Here is a 25,552-nt window from a genome sequence, read left to right as displayed (position 1 = left end):
AATTCACAAAAGGAGTTTCATTTATTAGGTAAAACAATCTTTACTAGAGCATTTAATATTATAATTTTAAAACTAAAAAACAAAACATCATCAAGAACAACATTTTTCTGAAAAGGCTGATGATATCTCCAATCTGGTTATCAAAAGATAGCTCCATCCTTATTTTTAAAATTTTTATTCTAGAAAATGCATTAAGAGAGGAGCACTCTTCAACTAGATTCTTACACTGCTTGAATCAAAATCCAGGGCCAGTTTGAAAAGCTTCCAAAATTAAATTCTAACTGATAGATTCCCAACCCTAATTCTGCAATGGTTGTAGTATTCAGCAAAGAATGAAAAAAAAATCATAAGTAGCTGTGTTAGCTAGTTCTTTCAAGAGTGACTTCACTGATCTGAAGAGATTTTAGAGAGATTACCCTTACTCAATATTACCCTTGAGTTCACTGTATTCTTTTGAGCACTCAGAGCTGTCTTCACAGAACTCTTGGGACCTAAAGCAGGTGAGGCAGATTGAGCATGCAAACATTGGGGTTTTTTTCCCTTTGTCACTGCCATCTCATTCAGAAAAGTAGTTACCACACATAGGTAAGTTTAAGCATGTGTGCAGTCCCAGTGAAATTAACTGCATCTTGCTGCCCTGGGGCCTCAGCAATGTCCAGCTTCCTCTAAGCCTTCTTCACTAGTAACAAAGTTTTAGCAACAAAACATTTGGGCCAAGGACACGGAAAACTAGAAAAAAGTACAAAAACCCAGCTAGACCTAGCACGGAACAGAGATCGGTGAGAAGCAGCTTTCCGCCCCGATTCAGTGGGTGCCCGTCACCAGCTTGGCACCAGCCCCTGCATCATCCCAGCCCATGCCAAGCGTCAGCAGGCAGGACAGGCACACAGGAGGGAGGCTGAGGCTGCTGGGCCTCCCTGCCCACACTGCACTCCGCTGGAGGGGGCAGCCAGGGAACCTCTGGACCTCAGCACACCAAACAAGAACCCGCCGGGCCAAGAGAGCAGCTCCAAAAGGAAGAGCAAGAAGAGGTGTAACACCATTCAAGAAAACTTTCTTCACTGACTTTAAGAATGGTCCAGTCCTGCAGTCACTGAATACCCAAATCTACCTGTCACCAAAAGAACAGGTGTGTGTTGACATCTTAATGTCACTAGCAGAAAACTAATCTACATAGTCAAAGGCTTAGAACTGCTCCCTCACCTTGTTCTTGATGCATTGTTTTTCTTGGTGTGGGTAACAACAAAGGCATAAGGATACCAGCAATCAACAAATTTGTCTGTATTATTACACACATCACTTAAATGATCTCCTCGGTTTTCTGAGATGCTCTGATTCGATGTTGACAGTTTCAAGTAAAAATTCCACTCGTTAAAAGTACCAACAGTTCAACACCTTCCCTAAGGCTAGTTATTGCATCTTCCCAGGGTGGATCTGTTGAATGGCCTTATTTCTGATCTATGAATATTTATAAGGTTAAATGAGACAAGGATTTACACAAAACTTCTTTTTAAAATGATCTGTTCTCATTCTTTTTGAAAATTGGCTATTAAAGAAGGCACATCAGTTTAAAGTTCAAGCTGCATGAATACGCTACCGAGATATGGTCATTAAAATCCTTATGCCTTGAATGTTTCCCTTGAACTTTGTTTCAAAGTTAAAAGATTACAGATATCATAAACCAAATTCAGTCTTTGTGTAGGTCAGCTTTAAATTACAGCTGCTCCCATCAGGACTGAATTGGTGTCAGGCACCTCTTGGATTACAAGCCACCATAAAAGAAATAACAGACCAGAACTATGAAACTTATTACAAGTCAAATACATTAAATAAAAGAGGATCCTACCAGTTGCATCATCAGCTTCTGTGTCTAGAAGAGCATCTATTGAAGCCATGCTTGTGCCTATGAAGGAGTCTGTAGTATCAGACACTCCTCGCTTGCTGAGACAAACTTCTTTGAGTTACTGACTTCTCTGCTTTGATCAGTGTCTTTTACTAACCTTCTGACTGTCAGGAAGGTTACACCACTTGTTGAGAAGGTTTTTCTAGGCCTTCCTACTATTCCCCAATGCACTTTTTTTAAATTGTAAGTCCACAGGTTCAATTTGTAGTATCTTCCAATACATATGTATATAATAGAGAGTAGGACAGAGATGAAAGATGCTTTCCCCCACCAAATCCACCTTTTTGTGAAAGGGTTAAATACTCTTTATTTCTGTTAGTCCTCTCTTGCAAAGAGGGAAGAAAATCTTCAGTGAGATACATTTTCTTCAGGAGGTATCTTCTGTTCCTCCCTGACCTTTTTCCAGTGGAATTTTCATCCTGTGTCCTTTTTCCTCAATAAATGTGCCAGCAAGACTTAATTAATAAAAGTTGTTGCAAAAGTAGAAGTTTTTCTTATTACATTTCTGTAAAAAGTCGTAACTGCCTTTGGCATTACCAAGTTACAAAATAGTTGTATGGATAAATCAGATTATTTTCAATGTAATCTCTTCCTGAATAATCTGAATTAGGAAAAACAAGACCTGGGAGACTTTAGTCTTCAAACTTACCAATATTAGGCCAGGGTTTTCTAAATACTTACTTCCTGTTACAAATTTATTTGCCTGACTAAGTCCTAATTGAAGGCCCAATTAAATGGTGCTGCTTACGTAAATAAAGTTATTCCCAGGCACAGGTTTTTGCAGGATTACTCAAGAACACTTAAAACACCTTTATAAACTTGTGTTATTTCCAAAGATTCCTTTAATCTATTTACTAACCCCCCCATATTTTAAAGAGAAAAACCCTCAAACTTAAGAGCTTTAAAAACTTGCGCCTATTTTTCTCCTAAATCAAGACTATAAACTAATCACCATATTGTACCGAGCATGTACTTGTTTTAATTAATCCTTAGTTTCAGAGGGTCAAGCAGTATCTAGTTCATGTTCCAGCCTCAAACAATTTATGTTCAGAAGAATGCTCTACTCTCCTAGCTGTTGCCAGTTTATTGCAGCTCTTAACAGTTTCACTATTGACAAAAAAAGGCAAGAACAAGAAACGCAGTAAGAGAGAGCAAGTGAGCACGTGTCGAGATTCAGGAGGGATTACATGATATCTACAGCAGAGATATGCACACACAGAGCCAAGCATTCAGTTATGTCTCCAGAAAAATGACACCACGTTTATTTCAGATTTGTCCGTATTGCAAACTACCCACAGAAGTGCCAAAGCATAGATTTATTAATTAAGGAAGTGGAGAATATCACCCATTCCCCTAGAGTAACCCCAGTAATATGCCTGTCTCAACCCTAAAAACATCTAAAAGTCTTCCAAGGAACAAAGCTAGTAAAGTGCTCACTTGGACTTAGGGAGTTGGAGCCTCCTCTCAATTACAGGCACGTGTTGCCCTGCCAGCTCCAGTGAATGACATTTCTGCCAATGAAAGCATGCAGATAATAGAGCTTTCAGAATTTACATCGGTGGCAATTGTAGAGAGGAAAAAAATTAAAACCTGTTATTCTTCATTTTGATCTTGTGTGCGGCATTCCACTGTGGCTGAATGAAAGTGAAGTAGATAATCCACTAGAATTACCTGAATTAACCTCAGAAAGACAAGCGTGCCACTGTCTGCCAGAGTCCAGTACTAGAGAGCTTTCTTAGGCTAGCTCAAAGCCCAGGCTCAAGTTCCCCCTCAGATGAATTTAAAGCTATTAACTAACGAACTTAGTGCAGTAGTAATGGAGACCTCGACAGCCCAGTAGTGAAAAAAATAAAAGCCCAGTTGTGAAAAAAAATAAAAGCCGCTTCTCAGTTGTCATGGAGTGAAATTCTGCTTTCATTGCCAGTACAGGTCTCTTCCCATGCTCCTGTATTTTTTTCAATGAAAGATGCATAGGGTTTGGAGTGCACAGATTTGGTACACGTGCGCAGCAGCTGGTCCGACATGATAAAGCAGAATGAATCTGAAGAAGTTCCTGCCTGTCTGACCAATAATCCATGAACTAAGAGGGATTTACTCAATAGACCAGCACAGATTCTATCCTGTCAAAATTAGAGACTGATTTTTTTTAAAAGTGCCTAAAGCTGTTTTCTGTTAGATGTTTTCCATTCCCCAAAGACCTAGACAGCAAGTAGGAGGCGAACAAAGGTGGGGGGAGGGAACTGTCTGAATCCTGCAATGTTTATAACTTCGCATTCGCTTGATTTGAAGCTCCAACCACAGAATTTGTTACTGAAGACATTTCTGTAACTCAAAGAAAATCAATCAGAAGAATAGCATCCAGCATGCACAGACACACACTGTATGCCAAGGCAGCATCCCCGGTACCGTGTCTCAATCTCATTCTTAAATACGACTTACTTGCCATCCTCTTTTGCTAGGTGGGAACTGCCGAGAGCTAAAAATAGCGCCACGATTCAGTGGCGGGAGCTAAAAATACCCTTTCCCGCTCGATTACCGGCTCGGCAGGGAAGACGGAGCTCTTGGCATCTGCCACAGCCTGTAGCCGCCAGCTGGGGATGCGGACACGGAGCCCAGCCCGGAGTTCCGCGCTCGGGGAAAGTTTCTCCGGCAGACGGGGCGGCCGCGGCGCCGCCCCCCGGGCACACGGGACCCCCACCCGCCCCAGCCCGGGCGGCGCCCCCGGGCCTCCCCGCCGCCCCTTACCCGCGTTTCGCAGCTTCTTGTTGCGGTACACGGACAGGATGACCAAGAGGTTGCCCAGCAGGTCCACCGCGATGGTGAAGATGAGGATGGCGGCCAAAGTGGAGGTCACCCAGGGCTGGCGGCGCGGGGCGCCCTCGGCCGGCGGGTCCCGCGGGAGGACGGAGCTGTTCAGCTCGCTCTCGTTCACTCTCATCCTGCCGCCGAACCTCCCGGGGCGCTACCGGCTACCGGCGGGGGCAGCTCAGGTCGGGGCGGGGGTCGCGGCGGCGGCCGCCCTGCGCCGCGGGGCTGCCCGCCCTAGGGCGGAGCGGGGCAGGCGGGAGCGGGCGCGGCTCCCATGGCAGGAAGTTTCCCCGAAGTGTGCATGTGCCGCGGCGGGACACTTTTATAGCCCGCCCGCGCCGCCGCCCCGCCCGCCGCCACCGCTGCCGCCAGGTGACACCGAGCCGCCCCCGCGCCGGCACGTGCGCGGCCGGGGCTCCAGCTGCTGCCGCGCGGCGCCACAGCGCCCCCCCGCGGCCGCCCCGCGCCGCAGCCCCATTCACGGCGCGCCGCGCTTCCCCATTCATGCTCCCGGCCGCTCCATTCAGCGCCGGCCGCTCCATTCACCGGCGGAGGCGCGGCGGGGACCGACGGGGCTTGCTGTCTGCGGTTGGGTGGTGTGCGGCGCTCGGCGCTATTTTTAGCCCTCCTGGTTAACGCCGGCTCTTAATTAGGCGCCCGCCGAACTCCCCTCCCCTCCTCCCCCCCTCCTTTATTTAACATCGCACCCGCACGGTAACGTGAGCGCGGCGAGAAACCTCCCATCGGGGAGCGGGTCGGGGCTGCTATAAAAAGCTCCTCGCGAAGGAGACTGGCTGGCTGGGCAGGGGGGGCGTCTGAGGACCCGCGTCCCGGGAGCACCACGTGCTGCCGCAGCGAGGGGGCGGCGTGGGGGACACGCAGCGCCTCGGCTGCCCCCCCGCCTTCCTCCCCTGCAGCCTTTCTTCCTCCCCCGCACCCGGGGCAGCGGGGGCGGTCTGCACAGGGAAGACGGAGAGAAAGGTAGCGGGGATGCCCCGTGCCACCCCTGCGAGCCCGGCGAAGTCTGGATCGCCTGTTCCCCAAAAGCAGCCTTTGCTTCAAAGAAAGGAGGGAACAGGGAGCCATTGCCCGGCCGTGAGGAGGACTCAGTTGACTGAATAGGGTACCCCTTCACCCTCTCGTGAGGTGGGCGCACTGGTAAATAAACTAAATTAATTAAAAAAAAAAAAAAAGGCACTTTCTTCTGACTGAATCTTCTCGCTTGTATGGCATTGAGCTGATGAAAATCTCCGAGCAAACTGGGCGTGGGAATCACTCTCCCATTCAGGACAACGGGCGGCAGAGTGCGCGCTGTGCTCCGCGGAGCGCGGGGCTGGGCGCGGCCAGGGCGGCCCCGCGCACCCAGCGCCGTCCGGCGCGGAGCCTCCGCTCTCGGGGCTGCGGCGCTGCGGGGAACGAGCGGGGTCCGCGGCGGGAGCGCGGGGCTCCCCTGCCGGTGCGCGGGGCTGCGCGGGGCTGCGCGGGGCTCCCCTGCCGCTGCGCGGGGCTCCCCTGCCGGTGCGCGGGGCTGCGCGGGGCGCTCATGCGGCGCAGCCTGCGCCCGGCCCTGGGCTGACGGCGCCGTGTCCCGTGGCAGCCCGAGGTGAGGGATAACCAAAGCCCCCCTTGTCACCAGCGGTTACGTAACGCGGCGGGTGTGACCGGGCACCGCAGCCGCGGAGGGGCGCGGACGGGCAGGGCGGTGGCGGTGGCGGTGGCGGCAGCAGCGGCGCCCCCGCGCTGGCAGGAGCCGCAGCCCCAGCCTGCACGGCTGAGTGCCAGGGAAACCCCGAGCTCCCGTTAACCCACGGTTTTCTTACACCACCGCGGGCAGCGCAGCGAGGAGCGCCGCCGCTCAGCCTCCCGCTGGCGAGCGAGACCGCTTGTGTTCGGTGCGGGAAGTGCTGATTTATTTGATCACTTACTGACTTATTAAATGCTCGATATTCCGGCAGCGTGTTTCCCGCCGCCCCGATAAACAGCAGTCCCGGGGAGATGCGTCGGCACCGCACAGCATTCCTTCCCACGGCTTCCCGAGCAGCATCCAAAGCCCATCCATCACCGCGCTACGAGAGGAGGAACCCCTCGGCGCGGCGCCGCAGCCCCTGGGCAGGGAGAGGGTGGTGTGAGCACACAGCCGCCCGTGGCACCCCAGCACCAGCCCCGTTAGTGCTGTGTCCGTGTAGGTGCATAACAAGTAGGTTATCAAGCTGTGGGAGAAGATTAAAAATAGGAGGAGCCAGTATCAGGGGGATATCAGATCAAGGGCAGGCACACGTGGAGACAGGCAGAGCTGCCTGGTCCTCAGTAGACCTCCACGGGTGTTTGACTGGACGGGGAGGGGCTGCCTGCCCAGAGACAGCTGCGAAGTTTCCCAAGGTCAGGTATTTTTAACCAGAAGGTAAAGCGACGATGAGGATCAGCCTAGGATCTTGCTTCAAAGAAAGGCAATCTGGTCCATGCAGGAACTGTTGTTATTTGTCTCATTCCTGGGATGTTCAGTGGCATATTTGCAATTTAGATCCACAAGGGAATGGAGATATCACTCCATCCATCCCATTTTCCTCTTGTGAAAAGAGCGTGCTCTGGACCAAGGCTGCTTGTGTGGTGGGAAGGGAATGCTTCTTGAAAAGGGGACTGAAATGTCCTCAGGCATCCCTACCAGGAAACCCTGTATGAGAGCTAAGGGTGACTCAAGCACCAGCAAGGGCCGTGGTACATTGAGAAGCCTCGTGCTGCTGCTCTCTGCGTTGGATTCGCTTCCTGCACAGTGGGAGATGGGCATCAGGATGTGGGTCAGGCTCCAACAAGAACCACCTTCCCATTCCCCACCAGGGAGTGGGACAGCATTCTCTTTCCTCCCTCTCACCTTGACAGAGACATCTCATACTATAAAATGCTGCTCTTTAAGGTTTTGCATGTGTTTACTCACATTCTGGAGAGTTAGAGACTCTAAGATGCCACCCAAAACAAGCAAGCTGTGAAAACTGCAGAGGAGCAGATCTAACAACATCAGGCTCCTTCACACTGATCAACATTCAGAGTCAGTCAGACAATCTTAGAGGCTGTTTGGTATTGTTTGTTACATTCTCTGAGGCTGGTCTCTCTGCCCTCACATTTTCTACCCTTTTTCTACATATTCATTTTTAAAGTACAACTGAGTGAAGTTATAGGATGCTTTGCATGAAAGCAGCGTAAGATAAGATCAGGGCAGAAGAACAAGAAAATCACTTGGGCCAACCACCCCATACTATAATTTAAATCAGAGTTGACTTCACTGTAGTGAACAACATCGGCCGAGATCTTATTGCATGAGGAAATACGGAACTTGTCTGATCTGTCATAAAAGAGTCCTGATTTGGTTTTGCTTGAGTTGTTTGGGACGTGCCTGTTGCTCAGTCTGTCTCCAGCCAAGTTTCCTGGTGGATCTTGAACTGATGTTGAAGTCTTGGTTTTGGTCCTGTCTCCTGTTGATACAACCTGATCTCTCTGGATGAGTGCAAGCCCTGAGTCTTCCTTTTGTCCTCTCTAGGGCTAGCAGTTGAGCCTGTTGTCAGCATCTGGCTCTGCCTGCTGCTCTTAGCTCCTGTGAGACTGTGGTCTGGCCACAGCCTGGGCCCAGGTTTTCCTTGGCTCCTGGTTGGCTTTCCTATGGAGAAGCTCTTAAAACTACACAGCAATGACATTAGATGAGTTGAAGGAGCACCACCCACCTGAAAAGATAGATGGAAATATAGAGAACATGAGAAGACACCAACAACTCAGCTGGTTCTCTGAGTGAGAGAGTGGAGACTGCCTGGCAGATGGGGCTGAGGTGATCAGCAGCAGGGGCAGGGACTGAGAGCATGCTGGTGTGGGTGCCTGGCACAGAATGGGCTGGGAGGGCAAAAGGCAGAACATTTGTCTCCTTAAGGAGAAGTTTTCACCATGGTACGGTGTGGTTTTCTCACATCAGAGGAAACAGCTGTGGAAGCTGATAGCAGATAAGATATCTTGGAAGGGGCTGAGTAGAATACAAATATGGGAGGAAGGCCTTGGAGGGCTGCAGTGGAACAGGGAGGTAAGGAAGTTGTGGTCCTGTGGCAGAGAAGCAGCAGCTTCTGACATACTTTATGTTTTGGTGCCCTTCTCTCCTTCAGAAAAACCCAAGAGAAAAAAATATAAATGCAGACTCTATTCTCCTCAATCACAATAGGTATTTCTGTAGTGAAAAGCTGAAACTATCTTAGAACTGAGGTGGAAAAAAATGAGGTAAGCCAACTGGCAGCGTGTTTCTGTGGTGAGCAATGGTGCGGAGAGTAGGAGCAGCTGCTCATTTGAATGCTTAGCATTAAATTAAGTGGGTACAGATTCTGTCTGGTGCTGTTCCTTACTATTTTGAGATCTTCGTAATTCCCCTGTAATGCTGAAGAACAGTTGTGATGCTGATGGTTCTTGAGCACTCTAGGAAAGAAAGGAAACCCACAGCTCCTCTCCACTGTGGTGCTCAGAGGCATTTTCACCTTTACATTTGCCAGCCTCTTGGGCTGCTCTCCCAGCACACTGGCACAGTGTCTTAGTTCTTGCTGGTACACCTATGGGGCAGTTCCACTTCCCCAGCAGTTAAACTGCTGTGGCAGCAGGCTTGTTGCAGCTCGTCCTGTGGCAGGAGGTATCTGCTCTTCATTACATCATCAGACCATTGGTTGTGATGCTGCACTACAAAAAAAACCAAAAAAAAAAAACCAAAAAAAAAAAAGCTGGCTGTTGTTCCTTCTGTCTTTTAGAGTAGTGATTCAGAGTGCTGAAATTTTGCCACGTTTTATTTTATTTTGTGATGTGCTGCTTTCCTTCGCTGACAAGCCTTTTATTTCAGGGTTTTTTTCATAGTTACAATCCGTGGCATCTCCAACCTATATGTTTTAAGTCATAAACCAGCTCTGTAGATCCCATCCTCTCTATGAGCATTGGGTTTGGGCAGATGATGCAAGAGATTGATGGGAAACGTGCCAGCTCTTTAATTCTTCATTCAGCACTGCCTTAGAGCAGAGGTTTTGTGTTATGACAATTCTTGGGCAACACAGGCTGCTTTCGCTTCTGGCTTTGGGGTTTCTAAGGTGAGATGCTATTCACCACATGCCTGGGACAGGGAATTGCATTTAGAAATGGAACTACATCCTAGGACTCTTCTCTGCATTAATACTCTCTTCTCCTACAATATGAAATGGCCTCAAAAGGAAGAAATAGTAGCTTCTCACTTTAGAATGACATATTATATCATTGTTAAAACATTCCCCAGGATGATTAGAAAATTATCTTTGAAAGTTTGAAAGCAGAAAAGATAACTAATCTCAGCTTATCTGAATTTTAGGGTAGGAAAGTGAAATGCTGTAATTGACAGTTTTAAGCATGATACCTCATAATTTTGATTTTAAAGATTAATTTGGAGCTGATTTTGAAGTTGGGGAGATGAAAGTGGGTAAGGTTCAGGGCTATAAATCCTGATCAGAACTGGTACTTTTTGAAGCTCAGTCACATGCCACAGTTACTGAGATAGGTGAATTAATACTCAGCTTAGTCTTCAGTGGCTCCAAGACTTCTAAATCAGTGCATCTAGTGGCAGATCACACTGAGACCTACCTTGCTACACATGGAGTGAGGTTGCTTCCCTCAGACTGTTCTTCTGGTCTATTTGCTTGCCATGTCCATTTCTTTGTCCTGTGATTCTCCAGGACATTGGTCCCCAGCCACTGCTTTTGAGAGATGATTGACGCAGATTGTTCCGCAATGTGAGCAGTCCAGCAACAAGCAGGGCTGCTGAAGAGAGGGAACTCTGTGTGCACTGAGGGAACAGAGCTGTGCTATTGTTTGTGGCTGCCTTCTGCTTCCTTCAAGTCTGCATTTAAAATGTTAAGAATAAGGATTTCCATGGCACTAGCATTTTATGGTGTCATGACAACACGTCACCCTTCTGCCCTGCGCTCTGAGAACAGATCCACAGTTCCTGGTAATGCATTTACTTGCATTAACTATAGAGGTTTAAATACTCCTGCGATAAAATAAAAGCTCTGCCAAAAGCCAGAATGTACCTGCACATTCAGATTGTTAGCTGGTATTCTTTTCTTGCAAGGCTTTAGCCTGTTTTTGTATGCTGTTACACAGCTTTTTTATTAAGCAAACTCAGAAATCTGCATCGACTCCAGCCCACCCATTTCTCGGGTGTTTTCACTATGCTGACCAAATTCAGCCTGTCTACTTAACATTGAAATTTGATTTGTATTTTTTTTATGCATAGGAATCTATCACAGTCAAGGAAATATCATATTCCTTTAACAAAGCATACAGAATGGTTTAAAATAGAAATCACATTCACTTTCTTGTTGTATATTTTTGTATTTACCTTTGAATATTCTGCCATTGTGTGTTTATTTTTTTCCTCCTTGGCAGTGACTTTAAAACCTTTCAATATCTTCTCGTATTCTTTTATATGACTCTTTTGTCAGTCTGAGTGAATGTTTTCTTTGGCTTTCCTTTTGTTTAAATATGGGGAATAGAGGGAACATGTCTTGAATTGAAATCACTGAACTGGAAAGGGACTACAAAAAGAATTGACTGTAGTAAAGCTGAAGTATTAAAATCCAGCCAGTGCGGTTCTTACCAAGTGTAGAAAAGCAGAAAAATGCTTACAGCCTCAGAGAAGGCATGGAGAAGTTACAATGGAAATGGTTGAAATGAATGGGAAAAATTGAAATTGGTAGTCTTTGACATGAAGCTAGATGAGAATGAACCAAGGGTGGGGTAGGGTGGGTGCTGAATCTGGGAGATTGGAAGAGGTCAAAATGCTAAAAATGGAGAAGCGTAGGATTGTTGTGCATAGTCAATATTCTAGTTTTAGGCTGTTATTAATGAACTGAAATCAGTGGAATAAAACTTGATTGAAACAGTGATGACACAATTCCATGATGTAATGCTAAGGAGCACTTCACAATGGGCCCTTTAAGAAAAGTGGAATCATTTGCAATTAGAATTGATGGGAAAACACAAAGGCTTAATCTGAATCGAAATCCTCAGATGCTGTACTAACTATTGAATGGGTTTGTTACTATAGAATCTCACAAAAAAAAAAAAAATCAGCAACATTTTTTTTTTTTATTCAGCAAATATGGGCTGAGCCATTTTTCTTCAATTAGAGTACCATCAGTGAATCCAGGAAGAGATTTTTAAATCGTTTGCCTAGTCTGGAGTGTTTCCAGAAATCTTTTCAGGCTTGAGTCTGCAAATAACAACTTCTAGGTTTGGGGGCTTTTAATTTGTTTGTTTCTGTTTGCACAGACCCCCTTCTTTCCCTGCTCTCTCTCACACACACACACACACATAGAGACATCCCCCCAGTATTCCCAGGGTAGGCTTGGACGCAGTTTGTAGATGATAATAGGGTTCATGACAGTGATTTACCTTCTCCATTTGCCTATGAAAATTACAAAAGTCTCACTAAATCATCCAGGTGACATGCCACTGTGAGCAGTTTCTAAACTTGAATCCTAGGAGGAGAGAATGTTTATGAAGAAATGGAGGCTAGAAAAGCCAAGCAAATAATTTTTCTGAGCTGGCAATTGTGTACTGCTCAGCAGCTCTTTATATTAATTTTCCTTACTTCTTTCAACAGGTTATATCATACTTTATCTAATTTATTTTTATTTTCTACTCTTTTCATTTCACTAATCAAAAAAATGGATTTTGTGACAATTTCTGCTGTAACCTTTTAATTCCCTGTCAGTGTGCTACACTCGACTTCATCCATATTAGTATCAGTAACTCCTCGGGTAGTTAAGAGTTGTGTCAATATAAAACCTAGCCACAAAATAAACCACGAGTTCAACAAAGGTTACTTAATCTTCTCAGGGATCTCAAAGCTTGATGTTTTCCTCAAAGACAAAACAAGTGACACATCAGAGGTTCTTTAGAAAGGATTGGACACATTTAGTTTTGCTCAGTAATCAAAAAACACTTTTGTGTTTTCAATACAGTGTTCTTCAAAGGCACGAGTAACAGCTCTGAGAAATGTTTCCTCTGTGTGGAAAATGTACAATACATCCAGGGAATAGAAATGCCATCTCTATTACTCTTGTACCTGAATATATATTTCAGAGGCAATGAGGCGTGAGAGGGCAATTCTGCCTTCAGAGGAAGAACTTGCTATTTTTTGTGAAACTGCAACCAGGGTACCTGCTATATTGAGATATTTAATATTATACTGAACAGGTAAGACATGTCTCTATTCCTGTATCTCTCAGGAAAATCTGAAGTGGTGATGGGAGGCTGTAAAATATTTTTGAAGTCGGTGATCAGCCCTGCATCACTGTCACTTGGTCCAGCTTGTTCCAGGTAGCATGACCTGTGTCTTGTGATTTCTCCCAAGTCCTATTCAGGGCTGGTTGTATTCATTTCATCTGCTGGTTTTGCATCCTCATGTCAAGATATTTGTATGGGCTTGTGCTTATCTAACTCATAGTAGTCTTGCAGCTTTTTTTAGTATTTGTGTTATCTCCCTCTACAGGTCCCATCCTCTTGCTGAGAAATCCAGTTTGTTTGTCTGACTTAGTCACAATCCTCAAGCTCAGCCACAGAATTTCTCTTCAGTTCTGAGGCAGTTTCACCCTAACATTTAACTTCTGCTCTTACAGATTTCATTTCACTTCCATCCTTGAATCCTCAGCCTGGGACAGTAAGACAAAGGTATTTATTATTTTGTGTTCTCTACTTCTTCAGAGCATGCTCTTTCCTGGTAATTACTCCCCTCTTTCAACAAGAAACTTCCCATGTCTCTTAGAAAGGATTAAGAAAAATGGGAAGACAGTAAAACAGAATAAAATAAATCTGATGATTAATCAGGGAATAAGCACCACTTGTAGTACACACACTTACTAAGGGGATACATTTAAATCTATTGGCTCAGAAATCTGACATCGTTAATCCATGGTTAATTTTTGAAAATAAAAATTCTCGTTTTGCTGAAACTTTTGCATTCTAAATCAATATGGAAAAAGTGACAAAATGCAAATCAAAACTGCATGAGAAGACAGCATGCATAATGAAAGAGTCAAAAGTACTATAAACATCTTTAGTCCTTGAGAATTCTGATGGTTACCATAACCTGTTTTTATTCTCACTAGTTTTTTTTAAAAAGGTGCCCAGTTAGCTTCTAGACATGAAAATTCTAGAAACTATTCACAAGTATATAATTATTTATATGCACCAGGCTTCTGGGCTAAGTTCTTTTAAACTTTTATATAAAATCAGAATTTCAAATATTTGTAACTCAACCTGTGATTTAATACCTATTAGTCTGATGTGGTCAAAATGATTTTTTTTTTACAGCTCTTGAAAAACAGGTATGAACAGTCACTTCACTCTTGGTGGAAAACCTCAAAGTTACTAAAAAACTTAGGGAATGGCTTACATTCAGAACATGCACGTAAATAAAGTACTAATGAAGGATTTCTTAGTAATTTTCTTCACCATGAGGGCAGTGAGGCACTGGCACGGGATGCCCAGGGAAGTTGTGGGTACCCCATCCCTGGAAGTGCTCGAGGCCAAACTGGATGGGTCTAGTGGAAGGTGCCCCTGCCCATGGTGGGGAATTGGAACTGGGTGATCTTTAAGGTCCCTGCCAACCCAAACCATTCTGTGATGTGCTGGGGGGAGAAGTGTTTGATCAGTTTTGTGTTGCCAATTTTTTTATTAACCCTGTAGTCAGAAAATGGTCGCCCATATCAGATGTGTATCAGTCTTTGAGGATACTGAGGACCCACGTGTAAAATTCTGCATCCTAGTGATAGCAATTCACAGCAAAGATTTTAATTTTTGTTTTTTAACCCAAGCATTTATAGGGAAACAAAATAAAGGTCATAATAAATGAAAGTTTAGAAGTTAAAAATTCAAAGAACGCAAGGAAGAAAGGAAAAAAATTATGGGTATAGCCAATTATTACAGTAGCATGTGAAGAATGTAGTTAAATGCAAAACTTACTGTGCTTTTAAATACCCCAAAATAAACAGATGTACAAAGCCATTTCCAATTTTGATAATTTCCTTAAACATGTCTCTTCTACTGACTCACAGGAGTAATTCAAGGACAACGCTTTTAAGAGATGTTCCTGTGGAAACACCTCCCTCATGCTGTTGCTTGCCATATTATATATTTCAAATATAAAAGCAAAACCACGTGACAATTACTCCTTTCTTTGAGCTTTCCTTGAGACTACTGCCCTTACATTTTTATGATTCAGATGTTTAAACTTGATTAGATCTAGCAGTGACTATATTTTTTACCTTCTGGGACTTCAGCTGCGAAAAATTCTGCAGCAATAACCTACATATGAAAGTGCAGACATGTTCAAAAGTCAGCTATGCTAGGTAAAGTTATATATTAGCCAGCAATTTTTAGTACCATCAATTTCAATTATGTTGATTAGATCCACATCTTCTTTGTTGACATGAGTGATTAATTTCAGGAGTGTTTTGCTACAAGGACTGCTGAAGGTATGTTGTCTCTAAAGTTTGAATTTTCTGCCATTGATAAAATCTCTAGAACTTTTCATATAACTTTGATCTCCATTATGAAGAGACATGCTCCTTTTAGGCTTGTTTTTAAATCTAAATATAGTAAAACATCATATAAAGTTGTCATATACTTTTTATGTGATCTGGGACATAGAATAAAGACTGTCACTTTGATGCTGTGCATTGACTGTTGAATTTACCTGAATTATTTCTGAAATTGATATAGTGATCAATTTCAGAGAAGCTTTTTGGATTTAGAATTTCATAGCAGATTTCAGCTATATTTATGTCATTATGATTTCTTAGGGGCACAAATCCTTTGGATATATTTTGGAACAAATGGGTAATTTCATTGCTGAAAATGGGTGACCAACATTTTGACTGTGATTCCTGTGATATTCTCCTGTTTATGTGTGAGGAGCCGGTCTGCAGCCTATTGTAAGACATAAATGCCAGTGATGCCAATCATATTTATTATTTCTTCAAGAGAGGAGGAAACAGTGGAGCTATTAATAAGAAAGAAGATTTCCAGAGTTGTATTTTTTTTAACAATTTATAAAGTGGGGGGAATACAAAATAACACCTCAGTGGCATTAAACCCTGAAGCTTTTTCTGAACTTCAGTAGTTGTGACATCATAAAAATGTATCATCCCCTAAAAAGACTTATTTTCCTTATCTTCTATCTGACTTATTTGATAAATGTTCACCATTCAGCATTTTATATGAAATAAACTAGTGCTTTTCATCTAGTTAATGGATCAAAGCAATGTTCAAAGAAGAAAAACTCCTTTTATTAGCATTTTGTAGGAAATTCAGCTGACACAATAAGAAAGCAATAGAGGTAGAAAATGACTTGCTCTTTTATCTGTGAGTGTAACTCAAGGTTGGAGCTAGCATGTGTAAGTGGTAGTTATCAATATTTTTAATTAGTCAGTTGAGAAATTTTCTATTCTATAGCTAGTGACCCAACAATTTATTTGTAATCTGAATCCACTTAAAATTATTTTTGGTGAACAACTATCTGACTAATAAAGAATCCAGATATAATACTTAAAATGTTTTAATTGAGATGGTTGAACTTGCAGCTATTTCATTATAACTGAAGAACTCTTGTGATTTTATGGGGAAGAAGTAATCTAAAAGCCAACTTCTGAGATTTTTACTGTGCAAATGATGTGGGATAATTTGAACACAATACAATTTTTCTTGGCAAAATTTATGCAGCATTATTGACTGCTTTTGTTCAATTAGAGTACATTTTAAAATATATATCTGGAGGAAATGACCCAAAATACAAAGCAGCAAAAAAACCCTGTCGGCTGAATACAGTAAAATAAATTAAAAAAAAAAAAAAAAGATACAAAATCTTCCAGTACAAGTTTGGAAAATTTGTGTGGAATTTTTTTCTTCTTAATTTTCTGAGAAAAGTTTGCAAAAAGTTTCGTTTGTTGTTTTTTTAATCACAATTTTAAAGTCTTGCATGATGTATTCATTTATCTTTGTATATAATCTCATAAAAAATGAGCTTCTTTCACTGCAATTAATTATCCCTTCTATTTCTGTCTGTCATTTTTCAGGTGCTGAAGGTTTTTCCTTACATGAAAAAACAGATTGCCAGGTTGCCCTATCATACAGAAATATATCTGTCATTTTGCCTGTCATGTGGATTGTTAGTTATGAAGAGCTGACTCTCCTTTCATACAAGAGGATATATTTGTATCTCTTGCTTTGATTCTCTCCAGACATTTAGGCCTTGGTCTGAGTGGTGTTTCTTGGCACGGGCATGTGTTTTATGATGAGTTTTGTTTTCATGCTGCAAAGTATCCCAGATAAGAAAATGAACAAAAAAATTCTAATCTGTTGTAACTACCTGTAACTGCCAGTACAGAGAAAGGATCCACAGTTAGTAAAATGATGGTCTTGTGTTTCTCTTACTGATTAACCTGCTGAAATAATTTGTAAGTTATATAGTAGGTTGAAGGTACTCTTTTTTCCACGTATGTTCTAAGAACAACAATGTCCACTAAGTTATGGGCTGAGGTTTTTCTATTCTATATATTTGATATAGAAAATCAAATCTATTTGATGTTCTATATCAAATATATCAGAGCTTAATTTGATATAGCTCTGTGGTCTGCAAATAAAACAAGTGTCAGGCTTTGTTTATGGTGTGTTTGTCATATGCACTTTTAGTAAATTTTTTGTCAGCGCTACTAAAGCCTCAGTAATCACTAAGAGAATTCACTATGTAATGCTGAGCTATCTTACTGTATGGACTCCCAGGTCTTTTGATATTTAAAAGTTTTTGAGGAGTAAACCAAAGAAACAGTGGAAACAGATCTGTAATTTAAATTGCTCATTAAATCCTCGGCAAAGTTTTGGATTTTCTTACTTCTTTGTTGGATGCCTGTTGCATGTAAGCAGCAAGTATATTAAGAGTAAAATAAAATGAAATGCATTTGATTTTATCGTGTTTTTTCTTATTTCAGTGGGTTTTGTCATCTATAATGTGATTTTCTTCAAAGGAAGATTCCAAATTTTGCTGTCCCCCCTTTCAGTGATTAACAGAACTGTTTTCAGATGTGTTCCATTGTCATGCATTTTTTTGATGACAAATAAAAAATATGGGCAGAAGAAGAACATTTTTATTTAAACATTTTTGAATCTGAAAGCTTAAGTGTAATCTGTTTCCAATCTAGTGAGGGCTGCATAAAAATACCAATAAGTGTGATGGAATTGACCACTACATCACAGAAGTGGGGCTAAAACATGGGTGACCCTTAAGGAAGAGAGCAGAGCCATTTTCCCCCTGTGTTCTTCCCCATGTGTTTTTTGCAGCAATGGCAATCACTGAATGTAAGGTACAGGTCTGCACTGCAGCACAGAAACAGGAAATGGAAAAGTCTTGGGAAAACAGGGCAAAATTAAATTGTTAGGCTTTCCTCACAGGCATACATGCTACTGATGATCCCAGAGAGAATCTGTGCCTTATTTTATTCTGTGCATAGAAGAGACAACCTAAATTGAGAGGACTGTCTAGTGAAGTCATGTGTGTATCTTCCAGTATTGTAAAACACGTTCCAACATGTGATCAAACTCCACACTTGAAAATAAGTTGGTTTTTTTTCCTTTTCTTTCTTTTTGTTTTTCTTTGAGCTGTTTAATGCCTCTTTTCTGTGTGATTGTTCAGGTTAGCCTGCATTTCTGCATTTGCACGACCATGTCAGGTGCATGTGCAGCATTGCCTTTAAATAGCGTGCAATGTTGTGCTGTAGTTGCGCCACACTGGCTTATTTCAGAGCAAAGCTGGAGGACACAACCCAGAAAATATGTTGCCATTGAAGTGCAAGTTGAACTTCAGTGCAGTAGAATTAAGAATGGAGATGGTTACACACATTCCCAGTCTGCTGAAAAACCAAGGAGGCAAACACACCGTCTGCAGTGGGTACTACAGAAGGCTGGGAGAGCAGGGGCTTGTTATTGCTTTGTGCATGTTTGTTCTCTACAGATTCCATTCTGAATTCAGGCTTTAAGAACACAGTGGGTAACTGGGATTTAGGCATACATGTAGAGCAGCAAACAGAAGGGATCCCTGGGGTTATGCAGAGCTGTTGGCTGGAGATTGGGGTACGAGGAGTTAGTGTCCCCTGCAGATAAAGCCAGGGTCAAGCAACAGACAACCCTGCACGGCTGGGTCAGTGTAAAGCCTGGTGCCCTACCCTGTTAATGAGCAAAACTGTGTTTAGAGAGCTTCCTAGGACAGCTGTAGGATTGCACGGGAGCTCTGAGAGCCTCAACTCCACAACCCTCTCCTTCCTGTGAGAGGTGACTCAGCCCACACTGAAACAATGGCTGCTGTCCCCATTCTAGGAAAGGGTCTCTAGATTTTGTCAAGATTTCTTGAGGAGTGCATGTTTTATTCTTAATAAATGAATGAATTAATTAATTACATTTTATTCTTAATGAAGTCTTAAATGAGATTTTGTGTAAAAGTAGAGAACCTGTATTTCCAGATGCTTTCCTTGTGCTTCTAGGCAAAGTCTGTTCTGGACCGAGATGCCAGAGCCTGGAAGTTTTGCTTCAATCTTCTCATTTCATGTATAGAGTTCATGGACATGAGATAGCACCAAATCAAGGTGAATTCTCTTTTTAAGATCCTTTCTGCTTTTTAAAGTTGTCAGGAGAGGCAGGTTAAAAAATCTGCGAGAGCTTTCCTCTCACATGAGCCCTTTGTCCCTGTGTCATATGCCTTGTGTTGAAATCATTCTGATGTACAGTAATTTTCTTTTGGGAGAGAAATATTCTTTTCAAATGAAAAAGAGAGTGCTCCATTACGTAACAAAACTGTCATTGGCTATACAAGATCCAGCTCTTTCTTTCTTTCTTTCTTTCTTTCTTTCTTTCTTTCTTTCTTTCTTTCTTTCTTTCTTTCTTTCTTTCTTTCTTTCTTTCTTTCTTTCTTTCTTTCTTTCTTTCTTTCTTTCTTTCTTTCTTTCTTTCTTTCTTTCTTTCTTTCTTTCTCTTTCTTTCTTTCTTTCTTTCTTTCTTTCTTTCTTTCTTTCTTTCTTTCTTTCTTTCTTTCTTTCTTTCTTTCTTTCTTTCTTTCTTTCTTTCTTTCTTTCTTTCTTTCTTTCTTTCTTTCTTTCTTTCTTTCTTTCTTTCTTTCTTTCTTTCTTTCTTTCTTTCTTTCTTTCTTTCTTTCTTTCTTTCTTTCTTTCTTTCTTTCTTTCTTTCTTTCTTTCTTTCTTTCTTTCTTTCTCTCCTTTTTGATTACTGTAGCCTCTTCAAACTTGCCAGCTGTGCTGCATGTTCCTGTTGTGTTTGAATGAGTGTAAAGCTATGCTCAGTAAAAGCAGATACCTGAAAAAAAGTATAAAGTAATATGGTTTAGGTGACTGGACCCTAAGGTGACTTTTCTGTGGGCACTGCTTCTGGGAGAACCTACTCTAGAAGGAAAGGAGGCAGATCTACTGTCACAATATGCAATTCCTGTCATGCTTCAGGGGGTAGGATCTATTTGGACAGGAGTAGTGTTGGGGACCCTGACACAACTCCATCAGGGAGACAATTGTCCCGATGTCAGCATTGCAAGGGAAACCACCCCAGAGGTAGAAGAGGAAGGATAAGCCCTGTATAGATGTCACATCCTTTTTGATCTCTTTGCCTTTTCTGTTGTATTATTCCCAACACCTATCCTGTTAGTTTAGGTAATAGCAAATTACGTAATCAACATGAAGTTCATCTTCTGTGTGATGATTTATGGCTTTAATAGCAATAAAATGTTCTTGGTACCACTGTGAGAGCCTTGTTATGGCTCTTCCTTAGTAATCTAGTTGTGTTCTGATTTTGACTAGAATGAAGAAATTTTAAAATGGAATTTGGATTTAAAGTGTCATTTGGATATACTGGGAACATGGATCTTGTAATCATCTCCTCTAAGGCCCCTCTTGTGCTTTGGGAACTGAAAAACAAAGAAGTAGATAGCTGAGTTGGAAAAGCAAATCCTGTGCTGTTTGAGAGACAGTTTAAATACTAGATGTATTTATGTATCTCACTCTGGAGAGCTATTGTTTTATGATTTCTTAAGTCCTGGAGAAAGAAAAATTTAAAAAAAGTAGATGAATCAAGGAAAATAGCTTCCTGCTTAAACCAAAAAAAAAACTGAATCAGGGAGATAAATCCTAGCTTAAACATATATTTAATCGTAAGGAAAGCATTGTCCATGTCTTATTACCCTGGATGTTGTTAGCTTTGCATTTTTCTCCAGGGCTAAGGAAGAAAATTTAAAGTACACCAGAAGAACCTTAAAGCTTGGATCATTACACACAACAGTATTCTTGAGAAAAATTCTTAAATTGAGCCTCAGTTCTATTATGACATTTACTAGAAGACACACTATTTCTTGGAGAGATGAAGCAACCCATGATTTGCAGATGCTGTGTAAAAGGAGAAGGAAGATCTCGTCCTCCACAGTAGAATAGTGTGACTAACACCTCTCAGTAGGTACAAGTCAGAAGGAGGAATGAGTGCTTGAAACGAGGCAGATGTGGGGTGGAGAAGAGAATGTGTCTTTTCTGATCAAATACTTACGAAAGGTAAAAAAATCTCAGTGTTTTATTGAACCGTAGCAATGCTTCACTGGCTTAGAGTGTGCCAAAACCACTTTGTTGCTCTTCATGAAGAAAAACGGGAATTAACTTTTGGCCCTCTAATCAACCTCATTCGTTCAGCCCTTTGTACCACTTGTTTTTTGTGGGTAGGTTCAGCTGCTGCCTCACATGGGCTCCTTGGTTTGGTTCTAGAGGCTGTACAAGCAGAGGGTGGCAGGGGGCTGGGGAGCTGCATTTCCCTGGGGAAGGTGAGGGAAAGGGCAGCAGAGCTGGCCAGGACACACTGCACATGTCTGCTCTTCTTGATTACATTGGCTGAACACATTCAGAACTGGGGATTTTTCTTTGTTTGCTAGGATTTTCTGGTTTTTGGGGGGTTTTTAAGGGTTTTTTCGTGGGATTTTGTTTTTGTTTGGTTGGTTTTTTCTTGTTTTGTTTGTCATTTTGTTGTTTGGGTTTTTTTGTTGTCTTTTTGCCTGTTTGGGTGGTTGTTTTTTTCTTTGGTTTATTTTGTTTGTAGGTTTGTTTCTTTGGTTTTGTTTTTTTTTTTTTTTTTTTTGTCGGTTATGGGATTTTTTACTGGCTTTAAGGTGTCCCTGAAAATGTAGCATCCATGTGTCTTGCAAGACTGTCTCCTAGAATAGTTCTGCATACTTTCTTACAGGCAAAGCCCTTTGGGCACAAGTTAACTGCAAAGAAGTTACATAATAGTGAAAAGCTTAGAAGAAAAATATGTTTTTCCCTAGTTGATGTAGTTGTCCCCTGCAAGCACACATTATTAAGTGTTGGTGGATGCTCTAGAAACTTATCCCATTTTTCTGCCTTTTTTTATTGATTTAACTGTGTTTTTAGTGGACTGTCTTATTACTGTAGCCTTTTGTCCACCTCCATCTTTGTATTTGCTTTTCAAGGTAATTTTCTCTCTCTCTAAATATGTATTCACTGTGCACCCTTAAGGATGCTGTTACAATACAGTAAAGAGATATCCTTTGTGGTGGAGCAGAGTATTAGCAATTACAGCAATTACAGCAAAGAGCTGATGAAACCCTGAGGTGCCTCTCACTCAGCAATGCAGCATGTTTAAAAAATGATATGGACAAACAAACAATTTACAGACCAAAGAAATGCCCTTATGCACACACACACAAATATGCATGGACAAGAAAAGACCTCCAGAAAGATTTTGTGTATTTTTTTGTCTTCTAAATAAAGCAACAACTTCAGAGCACATACTATACAAATACTATGTTGTTTACAACTGTTATTTTGCTATTTCAGGAAAACTGTTCTGCATTTAGTGTCATGTGCAACTGCACAGCATATCTGGTGTGAAAGAAAATGTGCTGTTAAACCCAATGAACTGTATGTTTCAGAAGCTGAATCAGTCACAAGAGAATTGCTATTAAGATTTTGGAGGTTTATTTGCTGGCTGACAGAACTGGAAAAACTGTGAACTTTCAACCTGATGGTAAGAGCCAGCATATATGGTGATGAGTAAACAAGGACAAAGGTGAACATTTTAAGAAAAGGAATTCTAAACAAACAAATATGTACATAAAAAATGTTGCTATTGCTGACCCAAATTTATCCGCAGTTAATGTAGGAAGAGAATTTCTGTAACAAGCTAGATGAGTCTAACAAGGGGATTTACCAGGGGGTAAATCTTCTAGGATAATGTGATGTTGCTTATTGTTCTGTGAAGACTGCAAATACACAGTGGCAAGAAGGATGTGTCCAAGCTGAAGATTAGCCAGAGTGGGAATTCGAGCAGAGGGGTCATGGTTAAAGGGAATGCACAGAGGCTTTAAGCAAGCTGCAGTGCATATATTTGGAAGGGAATTAGTCTGTCTCATTCTGACATCAGCTTCTGTCTGTTTAGATGACTAATAAAGCAAAGGGCTACACTTTTATCTTACATTTGTTTTTGATCTGCTTGTGCACAATCCTAATTGTAAAAGGCCTGTTATTTCTTCCCTTTGTACTTGAAGCCGCAAACTCCTGAAACCCTTGTTTGCCTTTCTTGCCCCCGTCCACATTTCACGTGAATTTTCTTCAGACCCTTGCTGAAAATTTATTGCTCTGAATCTTTGCATGAAGTCCTGCAGGTTGGTATGAAGGGTTAATAAGTGTGTCTGTCCTCGGTGTCCTGCATTGCCCCTGAGGCTGGGCAGGATCAAAGTGAGGATATGGGAAGGTTGGCACAGCCTTCATTCGGGAGCAGGCAGAGAGGAGAGATTTTGTTGGGGGCAATGCCTCCAACCAGAGGTGAGCTGCAAAAGGGCTGTGTGTCTGTGTGTCTGGCTGGAGCTGTGTGGGAAGTGGGAATCCTGCCAAGGGCTGAGCTGCTTTGGGCGCTGACTTGAAGGAACATGAGCCTGTATGAGAGGCCGGACTGACCAAGGGATAAAAATCTCTATATTCTAATACAGTTTCCTGTAAAGGAGGCGGAGAAGATGTGTGTAAGCATGATGAAAGAACAGATATCTGTCCAGGTCTCACTGTGATTTCCTTGTATTGGTTTTATTATTGTCCTGGAGAAGGAAATTTGGCACATTTTTGGATATTGTTCACTAATGCAGATTCTGGACTGACTACAGCTCCTTGTAATGCCCACCTCCAGTCAGGCTGTGCAGCAGTCAGGACTGTGTGGCAATTTTATATAAGACAAGTCTTTACTAATTTGATTTTCAGTTTAGATCCTTGTTACCACAGAGGAATAATGTGATCACTTGTTTCACCCTTATTGATGCCTGGTTCTAAAATAGGAGGAGGGACCCCTCTCTGCAGCTGAAACCAGAAGTTTGCTGATATGGGAGCAGCACCATGCACTGAGGTTCAAACCAAATAATGTTCTGTAATCCTAGTTCATTGTGAGTGCCATCTTGGGTGTTTCTTCTACCCAAGCAACAGTGAGCACAACCAGAAATGTATTCCAAAAGCCTGGGTGCAAGCTCCTTCAGCCTGAGAGGCTGGCAGTTCATCTGGGTAAGTTCTGAGATTAATAGTGTAACCAGAATAGCAGAGACATTTTTGAACAGATCCTTTAAGCACAAGAAACCAGGCTGGTGTTGTGATCACAAGCTGAAGAGAAATTGCAGTCATTTTAAAATCCATTTATATTTTAATTTGAGCTAGGAATACATGGGTTTTTTTAGATGCTCCAGAGAATAATGATGAATCAGGTTCAGACTGAGGTTCCCTTACTGTCTGGCTGCTTTAGTAAATACAAATAACCATAAGGGTAGTATTGCTCTAGGTGGGTCAGACTAGGTGATGATTTCTCACTGTACAGTTTGATGCCATCCTAAGATCTGAAATACAGCAGTCCCCTGAATTTCTTTTGTCTGTCCAGTGTCATTCAGCATCGTATCCTATATTTTGGCTGTGACTGAAGCTTGCATGCACATTACTTTAAAGTCTTTTATGTGCTTGATTTCCCCAGGGAATAGTTTTCCTCACTAATTTGTATATTGGGCAACCACGACAATATCCAGTTTCACTAATGCAGCCTGGCATGCCATCTGCACGATCTAAAGGTCAGTTCAAGTATTGTAATTCTGTGGCTTCTGAAGAAGCAGTGCAGCGGTACCCTGGTTCCACTCCCTGACAACAGTGGCAGTAATCTAAATCCTGTACCAAAATAAGCAAAAAAAAAAAAAAAAAAAAAAAAAAAAAAAAAAAAAAAGACATTTCTCGCCTGGAAGAAACCGATATGTCTTCTAGTTCAGGAGCTGTCCCTGCATCTTTGAGCGCTGTTTCATCGCTCTGAGAATTTTCCTTGGTGCCGATGCTCGGGAGGCTCCCCGGGCTCTCCTGTCCGGCTTGCAGCAGCGAACAGCGGCCCCGTGTGACTGAACTGGAGCTCTAGAGGGGAGAAGTGTGAGCACAAGTGCCATAGAATAGTTTAGTTTGGAAGGGAGCTTAAAGATCATCTAGTTCTAACCTCCTTCGCATGGGCAGGAATTTTTCCACTAGACTAGGTTACGCAGAGCAGCATCCAGCCTGTTCTGGAACACCTCCAACCTCTCTGGGAAACCCAGTGTATCACCACCCTCACTGTAAATTTCTTACTGGCATTTAGTAAGTAAATTTCTTATTGATCTTTAGTGTAAATCTATCCTCCTCCAGACTTCCTTCCCTCTATGATTCTCTAGTGTCACGAAGAGCCATGTTTTGGGAGGCAGTGACT

The 25,552-nt window shown here is 42.3% G+C and overlaps 1 protein-coding gene across 2 annotated transcripts in view; it reads right to left on the bottom strand.

The window, feature by feature from the left end:
- MTNR1A (melatonin receptor 1A) overlaps positions 1 to 4,841 on the bottom strand; it is a 49,610-nt gene extending 44,769 nt beyond the window's left edge. The window contains exon 1 of one of the 2 annotated variants that reach the window (XR_009114465.1): positions 4,649 to 4,726. Coding sequence is in view for 1 of the 2 variants with exons in the window: in XM_058024497.1 (XP_057880480.1) it covers positions 4,649 to 4,841 (193 nt within the window). In the remaining variant the exon portion in view is untranslated. Of the gene's footprint in view, positions 1 to 4,648 lie in introns of both variants that reach the window. The other variant, XM_058024497.1, reaches the window with a different exon arrangement.
- Between the last annotated feature and the right edge of the window lie 20,711 nt (positions 4,842 to 25,552).

The sequence above is a fragment of the Melospiza georgiana genome, chromosome 5 (genome assembly GCF_028018845.1).
Source record: "Melospiza georgiana isolate bMelGeo1 chromosome 5, bMelGeo1.pri, whole genome shotgun sequence".
NCBI lineage: Eukaryota > Metazoa > Chordata > Aves > Passeriformes > Passerellidae > Melospiza > Melospiza georgiana.
The sequence above is the reverse complement of the archived record's forward strand: the minus strand, read 5'-3'. Positions and strand labels throughout refer to the sequence as shown.